This window comes from Fulmarus glacialis, unplaced genomic scaffold (genome assembly GCF_000690835.1).
Source record: "Fulmarus glacialis isolate BGI_N327 unplaced genomic scaffold, ASM69083v1 scaffold2340, whole genome shotgun sequence".
Lineage (NCBI taxonomy): Eukaryota > Metazoa > Chordata > Aves > Procellariiformes > Procellariidae > Fulmarus > Fulmarus glacialis.
The window spans coordinates 21,778-39,280 of NW_009185623.1; the positions used below are offsets into that span (position 1 = coordinate 21,778).

Genomic DNA, 17,503 nt, shown 5'->3' on the forward strand with positions numbered 1-17,503 from the left:
AGCTATAGTACTGTCTCGTTATATTAAATTGTTTGCACGAGTCCAACGAGTCTGCTTTTTATCCAAATCATTGTGTCTGGTCATACGCTTTTTGTGGGAAGGTGAAGAGCAGTGAGAGTTCTCCATGGGGTTTATTTTAAGATGTAGCATTGTGTCTAATCGTGGGCATGCACTGAAGTTTTCATACTGTAGTCTTAGCACTATGGCTGGCTTTTGTTTTAAATACAAGCTCAACTGCTGCTTTTGGAGCACTGAATTAACTGGAACAAATATATCATACAAGATTTGTAATATAAACCAGTAAACCTTTATTTTAGAGAACTGGAGCTTAGGGAAGTGAAATGATACCTCTTCTGCTGAGGTTTGACTATTTGCTGAGCAGTTAATGATGAGGAGGTTAACTACAGTAGAATAAGCATATACGTTTTGAAGACTGTAGCATTCACTTTTTATAAAAAGAAACATGCAGAATACTCTCTTTTTCTGAACAAGTCTGAGCTTAGTTTAGTACATTATACCATCATTCAATAGGAATTTTATTCTATAGATTTAATTAAAAAAATCAACGTGGTGATCATGTTATTTTAAGTATCTGCAGATCTCTTAATCTTACATTACTTTAAATGCTGTTGATACTGGCTACAACACAACTGCAGATGTTAGAATTCTTATTTAAAAACCCAAAACCCTATTAATAGATTTCTGTTATGCTGTTAATAGCAGTTGTCTGTTTAACCTGAAATGTTAATTGTAGCCTCCCTCATTGCCTGAGGGTGGCAAATACGTTAATAAAGGTACCTTTTGAGGTGTGCCCACGTTCTTTTAATTCGTGATGGAGTCCTGAAAATTTCCCTATTCTCATCCATTCTGCTTATCAGATTCTGCCCATGAAAGACTGGGCTTTGCAATAAGCTGGTCAGCGTTACTCACTCCCCTGTGTGTCTGAGGTACTGCTCTTTTGTTAGCGCGCCTTCGCCTTTTATTTTTCCTGCTGGGTGCATCGTTCTTGATCTGTTTGCATGCCGTGTTTGCATGCCATCCAGATGAAGATAAGAACCTGTATCTTTTACGTGCCAGTGCAGAGTTGTTCCAGACCAGGGCTAGTCACAATTGTGGGTTGCTATGATGCTTTTGTTTTTCTCCCACTCACCTTTGGTCTTTATTCAGGCCCAGTTCTCCTTAATAAGTAAAGATTTCTGACATGCAGACAAAATCCTGCCAAATTGTGCTTTATTTTCAATTGGATTAAATTGGTCAAATTGGATTCCATTTTCCATACCTGGAGTTCGGAAATGCATATATTGAAGTAGTTTTTGGAGGGGAAAAGCAAATCTCTGTAATCCCTTTCCAAGAGTCTGACATTCACAGTTGAAAAGTAATAGATTAAAGTAATAGATTAAAAATTCAGTTGCTGGGGCAAAGTTAATAAAGCAGTTTTGGAATATCATATAGTTTTTAGATTACAACATGTAGACTTTTGAGGACTCTGTATCAAGATACATTTTAATCTGAATATAAGTTGATATAATATTCTGAAAAGCAGGAAAGAACTTTACTGTATCTTTTCTCTGTAGTACAAATATTTAGGGGGAAAACAACTGTTGACCTTTCCCATAATTACACAATTGTAGCATTACTCAAGTAGCTTAAACACAATATTATGATGTGAAGGGCAGACTTCATCTCAACAGCCCTGAACTATTCAAATAGAGATAGTGGGGAAAAGTCTTTGAAAAGTAAATATTTATGGATGCAACAAACAAGTATGGAGAAGATTCATCCTCTTTCATCTCCAGAGCAGTACACTGCTATATCATGCAGTGTACGTGCCTCTTAAAACAGTTACTTCAGTCTCCTTTGTCTTGATGCATTTGAAGTGAACTCTTTGAAGGACTAAAACTAATGGACTGACTGCAATATTACTAATTTAATTCTTTTTTCTTTTTTTTTTTCCTGCTCTCTGCTTGGCTCTGGTCTTCACCCACAGGTGTCCACTGTTGGCTCTCAAAGGTTACTAAAATTTTAGCAGCTGCTCTGAAACGGAACTGCCTAAGCTTCATTTACTGTTGCTTCTTCCTGCACCATACTGCACTGCTGCTTTGCCTTTGCCTGCTTCAGAACACAATAAGAGATTTTCTTTTTTAAATACCCGCCATGAAACTTAGGCTAGAAGTATATGCCATTCTCTTGCTGCCTGTGTACTTGTTAATATCTGTGTACAGTATGCTTGTATTTATTCCATGGTATTTTCTTACCAATGCTAAGAAGAAAAAGGCTATGGCAAAACGTTTAAAAGCTAAACCCATCTCGGACAAACCTGGAAGCCCCTACCGTTCTGTCACTCATCTTGACTCACTAGCAAACATAAACATTCCTGGAGCAGACACGTTGGACAAGCTGTTTGACCATGCTTTAGCAAAGTTTGGGAAGAAGGACTGTCTTGGGACCAGAGAAGTACTGAGTGAAGAAAATGAAATGCAACCAAATGGAAAAGTGTTCAAAAAGGTAAAACTTACAATTTTGTACTTAATTCTAAGTTGGTTTTGAGCTGCTTTTCTCAAAACAACCTCAACAACAGAGGTCTCCCTTAATCATCATCTTATGATACAAAACATCCATTTTATAGTAGTTAAAGAATAATAGAATACAGGATGCACTATTTATTCTACTTCCAGAAAAATGAAAGCAATTTTTTTTTCTTTTAATGAATGGCAGTGTATGTGCTTATGGTGTTACGCACCAACTCACATAAGCTTGTAGAGCTGTACCAGCAGCTTCTTGTCATCACAATATTTTTTTTCCCTCACCAGTTAATTTTAGGAACTTACAGATGGCTATCCTATGAAGAAGTAAATGAGAAAGTGAATCGCTTGGGGAGTGGACTGACTGCCCTGGGACTAACCCCAAAGAGTACCGTTGTCATATTCTGTGAGACCCGAGCAGAATGGATGATTGCAGCACTCACCTGCTTCAAGTACAACTTTCCTCGTGAGTGCTGAACTTGTTTACTTCTAATGTATTTTAGAACGATTTCTCAGCACTGGTTTGGCTGTTAAGTATTTTGCATCTGCCAATGCTATCATTGATGGTATAAGAATTTCATAAAGTTACTCTGCGTGTGGTCTGATTCTTAGAAGTTTCCAGTCTATTCTATGCATTGAGGAGATCCCTAAAATTAACTTGCTCATACTTATGAGACTGTTTTTTCTGATTTTATTGTAGTAATGTTCTAGATGTTAGAACAACAGAACAGTACGGTTACTATTCAGGGGTTTTTTTTTAAATACTCTGAGGATGTCGGTAGTTGCGTTTCTCCCCCCAAAATGTGGAATGTGTTTATAGTATTTTCTGTCTGTATCCTGACTTACGCATCTGAAACGTTAAATGGTTATTGGAAGAGAGAAGAATGGTAATCAAAATCGTATGCTAGTCTTAGCGTTTTTTGGTCACATTAAGCTGCTCTAGTTCATTACAATTATGTATATGGGTTTTTTCTCTTTCTTAATTTTATTTAAGCTGTCAAAAATCTCTAATCTTAATGCATACAAACTTCTCGGTGAAGTGGCAAAGGTTACTGTGCACTCACACGCCCAGTCTGCATACAACATGCTATGACCCATAGCTTATTTTTGTTGCTGCCTTATGTTTTTGCTTGCACTAGGCTGCCTCTTTTTCTTCCAGTATTAGTAGCAGCTGACTGTGCGAGGAGAAGGTCATAGAATAGAGTATGGAAAGAGGCTGTTAAAGGGCAATAATGGAAGAGCTGACATTGCTATTGAAGTAGGAGAGGATGCTTAATTAGGTCGTGATCCTTGTGCTTTGAGAGGCAGGAAAAATCAGCTATATAACTCTCTTTTTGTCCCTTCCACGTGAACCCTATTTCACACAAATATTAAATTCCTTTAATGGTCTTTGGAGGTTAGAGTTTGAGACAGCAGACAATACTAAAGAAGGTATTTATTTCAATAGAGAGATGATGGAAGAGGTGAACTCCTTGGTGCCTGTGAGGCACTTAATGGCATCACTGTAGTCAGTCAGGGTTAAAAATAATGTAGCAACATGCAAAACAGTCTGATGCCTCAGTCTGATTCTCTGCCTTGCCCCCATCAATAATTTCATGGGAGCAAGCAAAGTAGCTGACGCTGCTGAAAGAGCTGCTTGTAGAAGTGCATAGTTTTAAGCCGTGACTGGTGCCCTGTGACGTTTAGAGCGTCACCTCTCCCCCCCGAGTTCTGGTTGCAAAGAGCTCGGGGGCAGAACACGTGTTCTCAGTTGCTTACTGTGCGATTGCTTAGTGCATTATTATTGGGTTTTGGTGGATCTCTTTGTTTTGATGATTCCTCCTCTTCTATAGGGTAGAATAGACTGTTTCAGTTGAAGGGACCTACAACGATCATCTAGTCCAACTGCCTGACCTCTTCAGGACTGACCAAAGTTAAAGCATGTTGTTAAGGGCATTGTCCAAATGCCTCTTAAACACTGACAGGCTTGAGGCATCGACCACCTCTCTAGGAAGCCCATTCCAGTGTTTGACCACCCTCTCGGTAAAGAAATGCTTCCTATACAGCTGTCCTCCTCATTTCAGAGGTCTCTTGTGGCATAAAATTCTGATGTGGAAAAATTAAAAGCTGTTTTGTTTCCAAATTAGAAAATTCCCTATTGAGCTAATTTTATGTCCCCACCCGCTCCTCCTGCAATGCTTTCCAGTGAGCTAAATCAAGAGCTTTTGTATTTAGTATTACTTTACCATTTCTTTCGTGTTCTCTCTCTCCTTACTGTAACAGTTGTTACGTTGTATGCCACCCTGGGTGAAGAGGCAGTAACCTATGGTCTCAATGAGTGTGGAGCATCATATCTGGTCACTAGTGTAGAACTTCTTGAGAGCAAACTTAAGGTAATTTGGTACCAGCTTCACCTGCTTACAAGCAACTCTATAATAATTTTACAGTGCAGTCAGTACTAAAAATTTCATTTCTCTTGTGTAGACTGCATTGCCGCAAGTCTCCTGTCTTAAACATATTATTTACGTGGACAAGAAGACTATCAATAAATCGGAATACCCTGAAAACGTGGAGATTCATAGTATGCAGACAGTAGAAGAGCTGGGAGCCAAACCAGAAAACTGTAAGTGAATCACTTCACAGAGACAAGCAATGTTACAGTGAAATCAGACCTAGGTTAAGAGGGATGTGTAGCAGAAAAAAAAAACACCCATGCAGGTCTGTAACACAAAGGCAGTGGCAGATTGCCAGTTCATCCTCTGGCTTCCTTTAAAGAAATGGAAAATTTGTTTGATCTTTATTTATTGTCCTGCACCTCTCTTCAAGTGTCAGGTGTTTCAGGATAAAACCTTATTTTTAACTTCTAAACCATAACCAGAATAATTTTATTTTAAGACTCCACCTTTGTTTTAGGAAGTGAAATAAAATCTGGTGCAGCATTCCATTTTCTGCTACTCTTACCTTTTATTCATCTTATTTTCACTATTTTTCTGAAGAAAAGAGGAGAAAGCACTTGAGGTTTTTTTTTTGCTTGTTGGCTTGGAAATGTCTTTTTTTCTTAACCAATCTATAGCTAAAAAGCACCTTGGGCTAGAGGAATAACCATTATGTCCTTTGCTACCTTGGGCAGCCAGGAGTAACTAAACATCTGCTTTAAGGAAGGAAAAACCAGCCTTGATCATCTCTTTTCCTTAAATCAGCAGTCTGTGCTTAGCCAGATCTCCTCTCTCTTGAATAAAAGAGGAGATAAACTGGCAAAGGAGCTTTTTTGCAGGGAAGCACACATTCATTACAGCTGCTTGTCTTTGATCAGCTTAAGGTACGGAGACAAACCAGCAGTTACCTTGAGGGGTGGTGTTTTGTTCCCCCCCTGCCCCCCCAAAACCCTGCTTCCCTTGTGGACACTTCTGCTGCCTCTCTAGCTGTGAAAGCCACGAAAGCTAGTAATTTTCATCCTAAGAATAAATGCCAAAGGATTAAAACAAAAATCAAAAGTCAAGTGTTGTAAGCTTACTGCTTTTCCACTAACAGCTTATCTGAGGAAGGTTCATTTTAAAAAAAAAAAAAAGGGGGAAAAAGAAAAAAAAGTAGTCTTAGCTCTACAACCTTGGCTTTGGAAGAGTGATTGACAGAAAAGCTGACTTGCAGCTTTTTGGGGTGTTGTTTTTTTTGTTGGTTTTTTTTTTTTTCCTCTCAACTTGTTGTTTTTCTTCCAGTTCTCTATTTCTCCCCTTCACTGCCCTTGACAGGCTTACTTGGTCTTCAGAAGGCTGCTCCTATGAAATTTTCAGTCAGCTCTAAGACATAATGGCAAAAGTATCACCCAGATTGTCATTCCTTTCAAAATCTGCCTTCCCTCTTAAAACCAGACCACTCCTCTCTTCATCACTGACTTCTGCATCCACCACTGACCACTTAGCAGCACATTGTGCTTGCCTTTGCTGAAGCTCCTGTTTCACACTGGTTGATTACAGACATTTTCACATTGATTAATTACAGAGATAACAATTGAAAGTAGGTAAGAATTAATAACAATTTTTCTCTCACATTTTGTAGCAGGCATTCCGCCAAGCAGACCTGTTCCTACAGACTTGGCTTTAGTAATGTACACCAGCGGCTCTACTGGGAGACCTAAAGGAGTGATGATGATGCATAAAAACTTAATAGCTGGAATGACGGGACAGTGCGATAGAATACCTGGACTGGGGTAAGAAACACTTGTGTATGGAGAGATAAAACAGAACTTCCAAAAGTACGCAAGTTTATAGAAAGTCTGTTGCTGGCACCAGGTGTTATCAAATTCCTTCATTTTATTGTGAGCCCACTAATCTTTAATTTATAAGAAATATATCTTGTGTTTGAAAAGGACGCCCTTCTAGCTCATCTCACATGCTGTTTTTACTTTTTTTATTATTACCCTTAGCTTTAGGTCTGCGATGGATTTTTGTACTCTTGTGCACCAGAAGATGCCACCAGATAAGGAGATTCCTCATCTAGTCAAACTTGGGAAATTTTTTTTAGATGTTTTCAGGCAGCCAGAATCACTTTAGGAAGTACGTCAGAGCCTACCACTTCCATTGATGTAGAGACACCACTGTTGGATGGCTAATGCACATGCTGCAGAATCTGCTCAAGTATACTTCACTAAATGAGCAGAAAAGTAATAAATTGTGCATTGGCGATAGTAAAACCAACTGCAAATTCCCTCACATTAATATTTTGAGGAAATTTTTCATGAATGTGGGTGTGTTTGTCACTGCATTCACTAAGGGTTTAATAGCTGAAATAAGCTATGTTGCTAAACTCCTTTTGTGATAGGATGTAAAACCAGTTGTGACTTGATGCTGAAAGCTTCTGTTAAGTGACAGCTCTGAGTTTCTTGCTAAGAAATATCTAAGAAATTATTTCCTGAAATAAGCCTCAGTACTTCAGTGATCAGCTCTCTTTCTACTAAACTATTTTAGAAGGAGATGCTATGATGACTGTCAAGGATTTGTAAATCATTGGTGATTATTTTAAACTATAACGACTCCATCCTTAATTTGGTACCTGGGATGAAATCTCCCACAAGGAGAGGAAATAGCAGTGGAGCAGTAAGGAATCTTTGAGTTTCCTAGAACACAAGGCAAATCCTGTAATTCGTACTGATTTCAGTAAGGTAGGGTTTTCCCAATTTTGTTTATAAACTGTGGTTTGAAATCGCACCCTTCTTGTGTGCGGAAGAATAAGCCTCACTTGTGATCCAACTCTTTCAAAAAGTAGTAACTAAGCACACAATAAAACTGTTAAACAGTATTTTCAGTCCACTTGTGCATCATTGTTAACTAGATAATCCTCTCCTTTCCTAGACCCAAGGATACTTACATTGGTTATTTGCCTCTGGCCCATGTATTAGAATTGACAGCAGAAATTTCTTGCATCACTTACGGCTGCAGGATTGGCTATTCCTCTCCACTCACACTATCGGATCAGGTGAGGGGGAAGCTTAAATTTGCTTTTGCAGTCTGCATTCTTCTTGCTCAGCTATCCTCTTTCATTAAAGAAATGCTGATGTATATGGCACACTTCAGAAATGTAATTTTTTTTTTTTCCAGAAAATGATGCAAATTAATGTTCCTGGTGAACTATAGCAGCGAGTCATACCATATAAATTTTATTAAAGCCTTTACTTTTATGATACTTAGGAAATCTAAAAGAAAACCTAATAAATGCATATAGCATTATCCACTGGATATCAGGATGAGAACAGCTATTAATAGATTAGCTGAACGTAAGACTGTTTAAAGTGATGTTAAGTTTTTGGTCTCACTTTTTCAGTTCTTTATCCAGTTATTGTAGATCTTACGTAGCCCTTTGCCTTTTTCCATTTAACAATTAAGGTAAATAAGAGTAAATTAAGCTGGAAAAGAATGCTTCTGTATGTTTTGCTGGTCTAGAGATTGCATCAGGCAAAAGAAACTCCTGGAGGAAGATGGAGGAGAAAGCAAGTGCTAGAGGGAGGAAGTAAGAGAAAGATATACAAAGTGGACTTAACCAGGCTGGGCTTGTAAAACATTTAGTATTTTGGTTCAAATTGTTGTTAATCATTACTTTTTCCATGAGAATGGAAAAAAAAAAACATTATGCAGGAAATTTTTTGGAGGGACAGGGGAAGAGATTTAAACAAATTACATGCTAATATATCTCCCTCTTTTAGTCCTTTTCTAAAGAGCTGCTTGGTTTTCAGCTTCATAAATTGACGTTTTTTCCTTATTACAGTCAAGTAAAATTAAGAAGGGAAGCAAAGGAGACTGTACCGTACTTAAGCCTACACTGATGGCAGCTGTGCCTGTAAGTATGCAGAAGCAGATATGTTTAGAAAAAAAATGGTGCTTTCTATCTTGTTCATGCTAGAAAAACCTATTTACTAACATTTTTTGTCTTCATGAGTAAGTAACTGTCACTAATAGGAAAAAAGCAGAATATAGAAATTCCAGTTGTCATTGCTTAAACCGAGTACTGATGCTGCAGATGAGCACGAGGATCTACGTATGCTAAAGCCAAGACCCTTTTTGATCCAAAACTGTAAATGTGTTTTAATAGTTACAAGTGATGTTTTACTGGGCTACTGATACAACAGTAGGGTACAGAAAGTCTTTGACATTCACAGTCTGAAACTCCTTTTTGCATAGGGAGAAAGCAGGGTGGCTTTGGCTACGATGGACACTTTAGGATATGAGCGTTTGGCTGAGTTACAGAACTTAGCGAGTTAAGCTGTGCTGCCATAGTTGTTGGGGTGCTCAATCTCGGCTGCTTGTCTCAAAGGTAACACTTAGGCTAAGTCTCTCTTGCTGTTCTTAGGGTAAGCAGGCCATGCTTAGTCTCCTTTTATAAGAAAAAACGATCAGGAGACTATAATTCCTATTGCTTCTGTAGCTTACGTTGGTCTTTGGGTGACCAGGCTTCTGCATTCCACAAGGTCTTAGCGCTATCCAAAAAATACACAAGCTTTTGCATCTTTCTAATGCAAAAACCTTCCTCATATGTCCTGGAATCACATGTGCTTCTCTTATGATCATATCATATCTGTGGCTCATAGGACTGGTAGCACCAGCTTTTGCCACATGGTGGTGGTGGGTGAGTAGGAGGATTTAGTCTCATTTAAGAAGAGTGAGTTTTGGTTGGATTTGGTTGTTCTGCAGCATCTTTTGGGAATAGCCAGGAGTTTTTAAATCAATTACTCGCTTGCATTTTTTGTTGTATAAAATAATAATCATATATATAGGCTTGGTCTTTTTCTTAGTAATTAACCAAGTAAAAGTTAATATGTCTGAGAACCCCAGCTTTTTGGAAAATACCCATTTAAATTTATTTCCTGGGGAAAATTCAAATGCTAGACTACTGGCAAAAACAGTGTAAATTTTAAATACGGTCATAATCCCTCTTGGAAGGACTGTATTTCATGCATGTGCAAAAAAAAAAGTCCATGCAGGCAGCTGCATATGAATTAACTGCAGAACAGTCATAATGCTGAACCCCACATAAATGTCTTGATTCTATGGACTGATGATCACAAAGAAGTTAAAGAAAAAATAAAATTGAAACTGATGATCCATTTTCAGTTGATAGCATACAGGATCTAGAGTTCAACAATCTACAGCAAAGAGGAAAAACCTTCAGAAAGCCCTAGTAGGAACAATACTTATGTAACACATCCATCTAATAAATATTTCTCTATAACTATTGTCTTGTTTTTATTGTCAAAACATCATAATGTCACCAGTGACTAGAACGTATAAGGAATGAAATGGAAAATAATTCTAACAGAATCCAGAGACACAAAATATTTCTAAATATTTGATTCAATCAGAACATTGTAATAAGGGTTAATAGTTCCTTCCAGCCTTTGTAATTCTGAATACCTTGTCATGCCTCTGTAGTCTTTCCAAAAAGCTACAATTAATTATGCTTTAAGATATTTGTCTGGCTTTTGGAAATATTAGATGATATTCTGCAGGTAAACTGGGCTGAAAATAGTGTACAGTTTTGCTGAAATTCTAGTTTGTCTAAATCCCACTCATGAAGATTTGAAGGAACTAATCAAAAACACTAATGAGAGTGGTTTCTAACAGGACTTTAATATTTTGATCTGCTGTTTCAAAGTACATCATTTTCATAGCTTTCTTTTCAATTTTAATTTGACTTCTGTTAGAAAGCATGTAAATACTTTGAAGCATTGTGCTCTGTAACAAACTTGAAGGAGCCAATCCTTAAACTTCTGTTAAATACGTCACCAGTCTGAATATTATTTATTTTAAGTTCTGTGTATTTTAGTGATAATAAGCTTATTATCTTAATAGAAATTAATTTCTTGTCTGTGACAGAATTGTAGTTTTTTGTCAGGTAACTAGAATTACTGCAACCACGTTGCTTTGAAAGTTGAAAAACTTCTCTTGGAAAAGGAAGTGGTGAAATGAAATCTTAGTTCATTCCCTTGTGCTTGCCAATTGCTGTGGGTAAAGTACAGCATGAGGACTCCTAAGCACAATAAATCTTGCATGGCATAGACCAACCTTTAGCAAAGAGATTTAGCTAAACTTGAATTCAAAGTTTTCTAAATCAGTTTGTCACATTTTAAGTACAGTTAAGATGTTACCGATGATGTAAGCAACATAACATAGCAAGGTTTATTACGCTTATGGCGTGTTACCCAAGATTTGTAACTATGTTGATAGACAAGACGTCTTCAGAATGAGGGGTAGAAAGTATTTTAAAACCAAATCTGAGGTTTAGAAAGCCGTTTGTAGAAAACCAAGTGGTACTACCAATTAACTGCAGTATGCCTGAAGACCCGCAGTGGTTACTCAATTACTTGCCCTTGACTTACCTGTCTGCCTAATTCAAGGCAAGTTCTCTAGTACAAGGTGTATCCTACAGCATGAGGGTTCTTCTTCTCTAGTGATACTGGTGTGAAGGGAAAAAAGCAAATGGAGGAAAGTAAGGCTGTCGCTAATTTTCTACTGCATTTTTCGATACTTCGTTCCACTCATTTCAAATAGCTCCAAGCTGCAGTGGTCTACAAATTGACTAATTGATCACACATTAAAAGCATTACAGTTAAGCGTTGCCAAACCAATGATGCAGACATGTTCACTCTTACTGTATTATCTGTTTCAAAGGAAGAATAATAGTTATTTTATTTTTAACATGGAATTTAATTTACACATGCTAGTCTATTCTATGTGGTAATTTTCCTTCCTCTTTTTAACACTTTTTAGGAAATAATGGACAGAATTTATAAAAATGTCATGAGTAAAGTTCAAGAGATGAACTATATTCAGAGAACTCTGTTCAAGATAGGCTATGACTACAAATTGGAACAAATCAAGAGGGGATATGATGCACCTCTGTGTAACGTGTAAGTATAATTCACAGTCTAAGTGTACCTTTTTCCTTGTGATTTGTTACAACAGTTTAAAAGAATAATCTAAGCTATCTGACATCAGACAATTCTCATCCAACATGCAAATATCATCTGATGACTAACTGAAATTATCCAAGTTCTTACTGGAAACGGGTGAGATATTTAATCGTAAGAATGACTAACCTTCAGAACAGATGATTAGTTAGTTTTCATTGGATTGCCTTTTTTTTAAGTAACAAAATTGGAATGTTTGTTTAGTTAAGTTACAGGAATTCTGCCATCTTCAAGTGTTACACAGAAGGTAACGTTTTTGGTTATCCCTGCTGTCCAGTAAAATCTGAACGATTAAGTTATTTTTAAGGTGTTCCAAATAGGAAGGAAGAAGTGTCTTATTCTTTTTATAAAAAGTGAGTTGAGTGAATGATTTTTAACACTTTTTTCCTTCTTTCAAGACTATTGTTTAAAAAAGTAAAGGCACTACTGGGAGGGAATGTCCGCATGATGCTTTCTGGAGGAGCACCCCTCTCACCTCAAACACAAAGATTCATGAATATCTGTTTTTGCTGTCCTGTTGGTCAAGGCTATGGACTAACAGAAACATGTGGAGCTGGAACAATTACAGAAGGTAGTTAAAATGCTTCTGGAAATACATAATTTAAGATACAGATATATATGAAGGTTTGGTGGGTTTTTTTGGGAAGTCAGAATAGCTGTAGTTCTTAACTGCAGTAAAGTAACTTGAGATAAGCTACTGCCTTATTTGTGGTTTGAGTTTATATTTCAAATGAAAAAAATCTCTGTATTCTTTGTTCTCTCTCCAAGCTGCTGATTACAGCACTGGCAGAGTTGGAGCGCCTCTTATTTGTTGTGAAATAAAATTGAGAGACTGGCAAGAAGGTGAGAGTATTAAACGTTTTCATTTCAGAGTAACTAACTTAACCACTGCTTAGCTGGTTTCCTTGCGTATCTGCTTAGCTAGGTGTAGCGTATGAAGTAATTGTTCCTTATCTTTTATAATAGTCAACAATTTGTGTGCATTAACTTCGGCTTGAAGTTTCAAAATATTTTCTTGGCAGCAGAATATATAAGTTAAAAATAATTGTGTGGGGATTTTCTTGTTTTTCAGGGGGCTATACTAATAAAGACAAGCCTAATCCTAGAGGAGAAATTGTAATTGGTGGGCCTAATGTCTCAATGGGATATTTTAAAAACGAAGAGAAGACAACAGAAGAGTTCTTCATTGATGAGAACAGTCAGAGATGGTTTTGTACAGGAGATATAGGGGAATTTCATCCGGATGGGTGTCTGCAAATCATAGGTTGGCCTCAATTTTTGCTATCTTAATCTTAATTACAAGATCTTCACTAAACGTAATTATAAGCCTGCTATTAATCCTGTTGGCTTTGCCAGGGCTAATCTACTTAAGGTTACCTCCTTGTAGAATCACAGTTTAACATATATTCCCAAAAGTCCTCACAGCTGTAGGAAAATTTTGGAAGTGATGCCGTTTCCTGTGACATTATCACTACCTAAATTTAGCACATGGACTTTAAAGAATAAATGTAAGATTAATTACAAAGCTTTAAAATCAGAGTGGCCATCATTTTCACACAAGTTGTGTGACAAGAAGCGTAGTGCTATATAAACTTTCTTACAGAAGCCTTTATGAAGTTGGCAGAGTACGTACATGCTATTAGCTGCTTTAAAATTTTAATAAGATGCTTTAATTCATGTTTATTAAGAATCTTGCATAGCATTGCACAAAATACACATATAGTAGTTTTGCAAATGAGTCTGTGGAAATGCAAAAGTTTAAATGGAATAAGCTTCCCCCCCCCTTCCCCCTCAACTCCTAGATCGCAAGAAAGACTTGGTAAAGCTACAAGCAGGAGAGTATGTATCTCTGGGCAAAGTAGAGGCAGCACTGAAGAACTGTCCATTGATCGACAATATCTGTGCTTACGCCAAAAGGTAAGAGCGGTATTAGTTTAGAAACTCCATTTAGGGGTAAACGTGAAATACAGGCTCTGACCCACATCTCTGATGATACACTATAGTTTTCCATGGTTTCCATTGAACAAACCCCCCTACCAGAGTGCAAGTTATAAATACTATCTCTGAAGTAGCACAGGTGCCCAGATTCCCTAAAAGCTGAAGAAATGACCTACATTTTTCTGTTGGCATTTCTGCTATCCTAATACACACTAGTCCCATCCTATCCCTTCTCGAAACAAGTATAATTATATTTAAAATGTGTTTCAGCTTTCTGTCAGAATACCACAGAAAAGTTAATCTGGACACTTTGCACCTGATCCAAAGCTCTCCACTGAGTTTTGGAAATAGTCCCGGTCTCCCCTCTCCCTCCCCTCAACTTAAACACACTACACGAAGGGAAACGGAAGAGAACTAGCTGAACACTGGATGTAGCTGGGAAGCTGAACTGAGATGTGCATTTATGAAATTACAGCAAAGCATGATACCTATCAAACCTAACGTTGTATAACAACTTAGAATACCTTTGATAAGTCATCGGTTGCGAAGACAAGAAGGATTCTGTATGGAGGAATAACTATAGTTCAGAAAGCACTGTGGATCTGTGTATCTAACAGCAAGTAAGCTTTTTACTCCCTGAAAAAGAAGCCTCAACTGTTTGGATCTTTTTTCCTTCCTTCTCTTGCCATCCTGTGGTAGCGACCAGTCTTATGTGATCAGTTTTGTGGTTCCTAATCAGAAGAAGCTGACGGCATTAGCTGAGCAGAAGGGCATCAGTGGAACCTGGGTAGATATTTGCAACAATCCTACAATGGAAGCTGAAATACTGCGAGAGATTAAAGAAGTGGCAAACAAGAGTAAGTAAAGCGGCATATTGTGCTAGCCAATCGCGTGGTGCTTAGCCAGTAAAAATTTTCAGTTCTCTTCAGTACTGCTCTTCCTTCTTCCTGTTGCCTCTATATCTGCCAAAACTTAATAGTTTAATTAGAGGCAAAGACCACATCAAATTGTTGCCTATTATCCCAGGAATTGACGTACTTTTTGGTTGTATTAACTACTTTATCTTTTTTTATTTTCTAAAAAATCTGAGATTTTTTTCAACTTAACTTCTAGAGACAGGTTGCTTGTCTAATACAGTTAAAATAAGGCCCAAAAGAGCTGTCAATTTGGAAGGAAAGTTACAAGCCATTTGCTGGTAAGAAAACTAGTTAAGCAAGAGATTTCAAAGCTTTTTTTCCCATGCAACTTTGTTCCCTACAGCTTTGAACAACCACAGTCCTTGTGGTGATAACAGCTTAAAAGCCTGCTATTCCTTGCTGTGGTACTGAATGATCAAAAGCCTCATCAATCCTTTATGCGGCCAAAAAATTAACAAACTAACTGGGGAAATAGTCTCTAAAGCGCTTGGCACTTCATACAAGGAAGTAGTAAAACTGGACTTAAGCACACGCTAAGCACTGCCTCTCGAACTTCAGAGAGGAGAATCTGCCTTTTGAAACCGAGAAAACAAGAATGAAAGGCACTATTAGGTCTTGCCTTTTTTTTTAAAAAAAAAAAAAAAAAAAAAAACAACCCAATTTCCCCCAATCCGTAGTTCTCAGACGGGGTTAAACCACGACATCAGACTTGGGTTTAAACATTTTAAGCCATGTTTTTCTATCATGAACTAGGAAATTACTATCCATATAGCTTTGTTTATTCAAAATCTTTGCTTCTACATTCTTTCTACCTTCTAGATAGTAATCTACCATTGAGGTACAACTAATTTATTTGAAACTTTTTTCCAAAACTATTTTAAAGAGATCGTTCTCACTTTTAGCGGAACATAATGCACCTTCATCACGAGCAGGCATATATCTAAATAAGATTAAATAGTACATTACGATACCAGTTTGAAGTTAGAGAGACAGAAGCGCTCCGGGGGACAGACCTACAGCAGAGATCCCAACGGTCCGACATTTTCTGCCACCTAGAGGCCATGCTGCCACGAGTTGTCCTAGAAATTCAACTACAAGCCTATGTACGTGGGATCCTATTAAAGGCCTCTATGCAGGAGCTGATAGCAGAGTCCATCAAGTATTGCACACGTGCAGCAGCTCCCTGCCCTATTCCCGATGTCCCTGCCCTTCTCCTTGAAGCGGTTACCTACCTCCTCTACCCCTCGCTGGCCTATTGCCTGGGCAAGAGATAGAAGCAGCTTTGGTTGCGATGAGGCTGTGCGCGTGCCAAGCCACTGCTTTTCAGCTGAACAGAAAATAAGTGACTAATGTAACAAAATTACAGAGAAGTCCCTTTATTTTGAACTCTAAACAAACTCTTAGGAAGGAAAAATTTGGGAAAGACTGATTCAACCATGGAAAGTATACTACTTCATTATAATTTAAATGAAACACATCCAACTAGTCTGAGTTAATCTAGTTATTACTACATTCCTATAACAAAGATACAACTCCAGATTTCAGCGTATCCTTTTGCAACAGTAGTCTCAGATCTTCAGGCTACACACTCATTTGTTGCAAGCTCTAGATTTTACACTGTCACATCCAATACAAGCTAGAAGTACAGAGTGTTATTAGAATATTTGCACACTAACCAGCACTCAGCATTGGTACAAGATTAAATTTGCTTGTGGCCCTTCTGTAAGGTTACTTCACTAAGTAGGACACCATATTATACAAGCTACAGGGTGCTCACCTTAGATTTTTAGGTAGCATGAATTAGTATTTCATTTGGCTATGTAATCATAGTCATGCTTTTGTTTCTTCTTGTCTCTGCAGTGAAATTAGAAAGGTTTGAAATACCCATCAAAGTACGGTTAAGCCCTGAACCATGGACCCCAGAGACTGGGTTAGTAACAGATGCTTTCAAGCTGAAAAGGAAAGAACTGAAAAATCATTACCTCAACGACATCGAAAGAATGTATGGAGGCAAATGAGCAAGTTATGTTGACTAGCCAGTTCCTTCTCATGCCTCAATTTTGGATGTCTGTGTGTACTGTAGATATCACACATTCAGAAAACATACCAAATGGATGAATGTTTCTATAATCTCTATTGAGTACAACAGAGAATATCTTAGACTCCAAATTCTTAATTATTAGCAGATTAGACACTGATGGTCTTCATAGAGTTTCATGTGATGATCTCCAGTTTTGAGACAGCCATCATTATGTGAAGCAGTATGACCAGGTAATTTTATTATTATTGTTTCTCTAGCATATTCAGACTGCTTCAACGTCTCTTTAATTCATTCTGAAGTCTGGCCTGTATTTCAAAGAGAAAAATTAATGTAATTGTGATGATTCTTTTGTCATAGTAAGATACTTAGAGAAGGAGGAAAAAAAGAGTATTTAAAGTCTATCCTTCTCCATTTAAAAACAAAAACACAATGACAACATTAGTCAAGAACTTGCTAGAGATCACTAATAATGCACTGCTTGAGAATGGATGGATTCTTCTGCACATCAGTTAGCATCTTAAATATTTACAGTGCCTAAAAAAGAATATAAGGTACACTTACTGAAATAAAGGTGAACTGAAAAGCTTTCCAAAAAACAAGTTATTTGAAATTTCATTCAAGAGCATTGACTGTTTCAACTTCCAACTCA

General features: G+C 37.5%; 1 protein-coding gene across 1 annotated transcript; it reads left to right on the forward strand.

Moving 5' to 3' along the window:
* The first annotated feature begins 2,154 nt into the window (after positions 1-2,154).
* ACSL4 (acyl-CoA synthetase long-chain family member 4) lies at positions 2,155-16,848 on the forward strand. The gene is made up of 14 exons (XM_009586649.1): positions 2,155-2,505; positions 2,811-2,988; positions 4,785-4,894; positions 4,986-5,124; positions 6,558-6,708; positions 7,850-7,973; positions 8,760-8,831; positions 11,759-11,898; positions 12,357-12,529; positions 12,727-12,801; positions 13,031-13,222; positions 13,761-13,875; positions 14,596-14,753; positions 16,674-16,848. Exons 1-14 carry the CDS (start codon positions 2,155-2,157, stop codon positions 16,829-16,831), a joined length of 2,136 nt encoding a protein of 711 aa, XP_009584944.1. The 3' UTR covers positions 16,832-16,848.
* The last annotated feature ends 655 nt before the right edge of the window (positions 16,849-17,503 follow it).

What these genes read in the sequence shown, in the direction of transcription:
- ACSL4 (XM_009586649.1), top strand. Translation starts at nt 2,155, where the DNA reads ATGAAACTTAGGCTAGAAGTATATGCCATTCTCTTGCTGCCTGTGTAC. An exon ending in ATGGAAAAGTGTTCAAAAAG is followed by an intron (nt 2,506 to 2,810) that starts GTAAAACTTACA and finishes TTCCCTCACCAG; the next exon opens with TTAATTTTAGGAACTTACAG. An exon ending in AGCTGGAACAATTACAGAAG is followed by an intron (nt 12,530 to 12,726) that starts GTAGTTAAAATG and finishes TCTCTCTCCAAG; the next exon opens with CTGCTGATTACAGCACTGGC.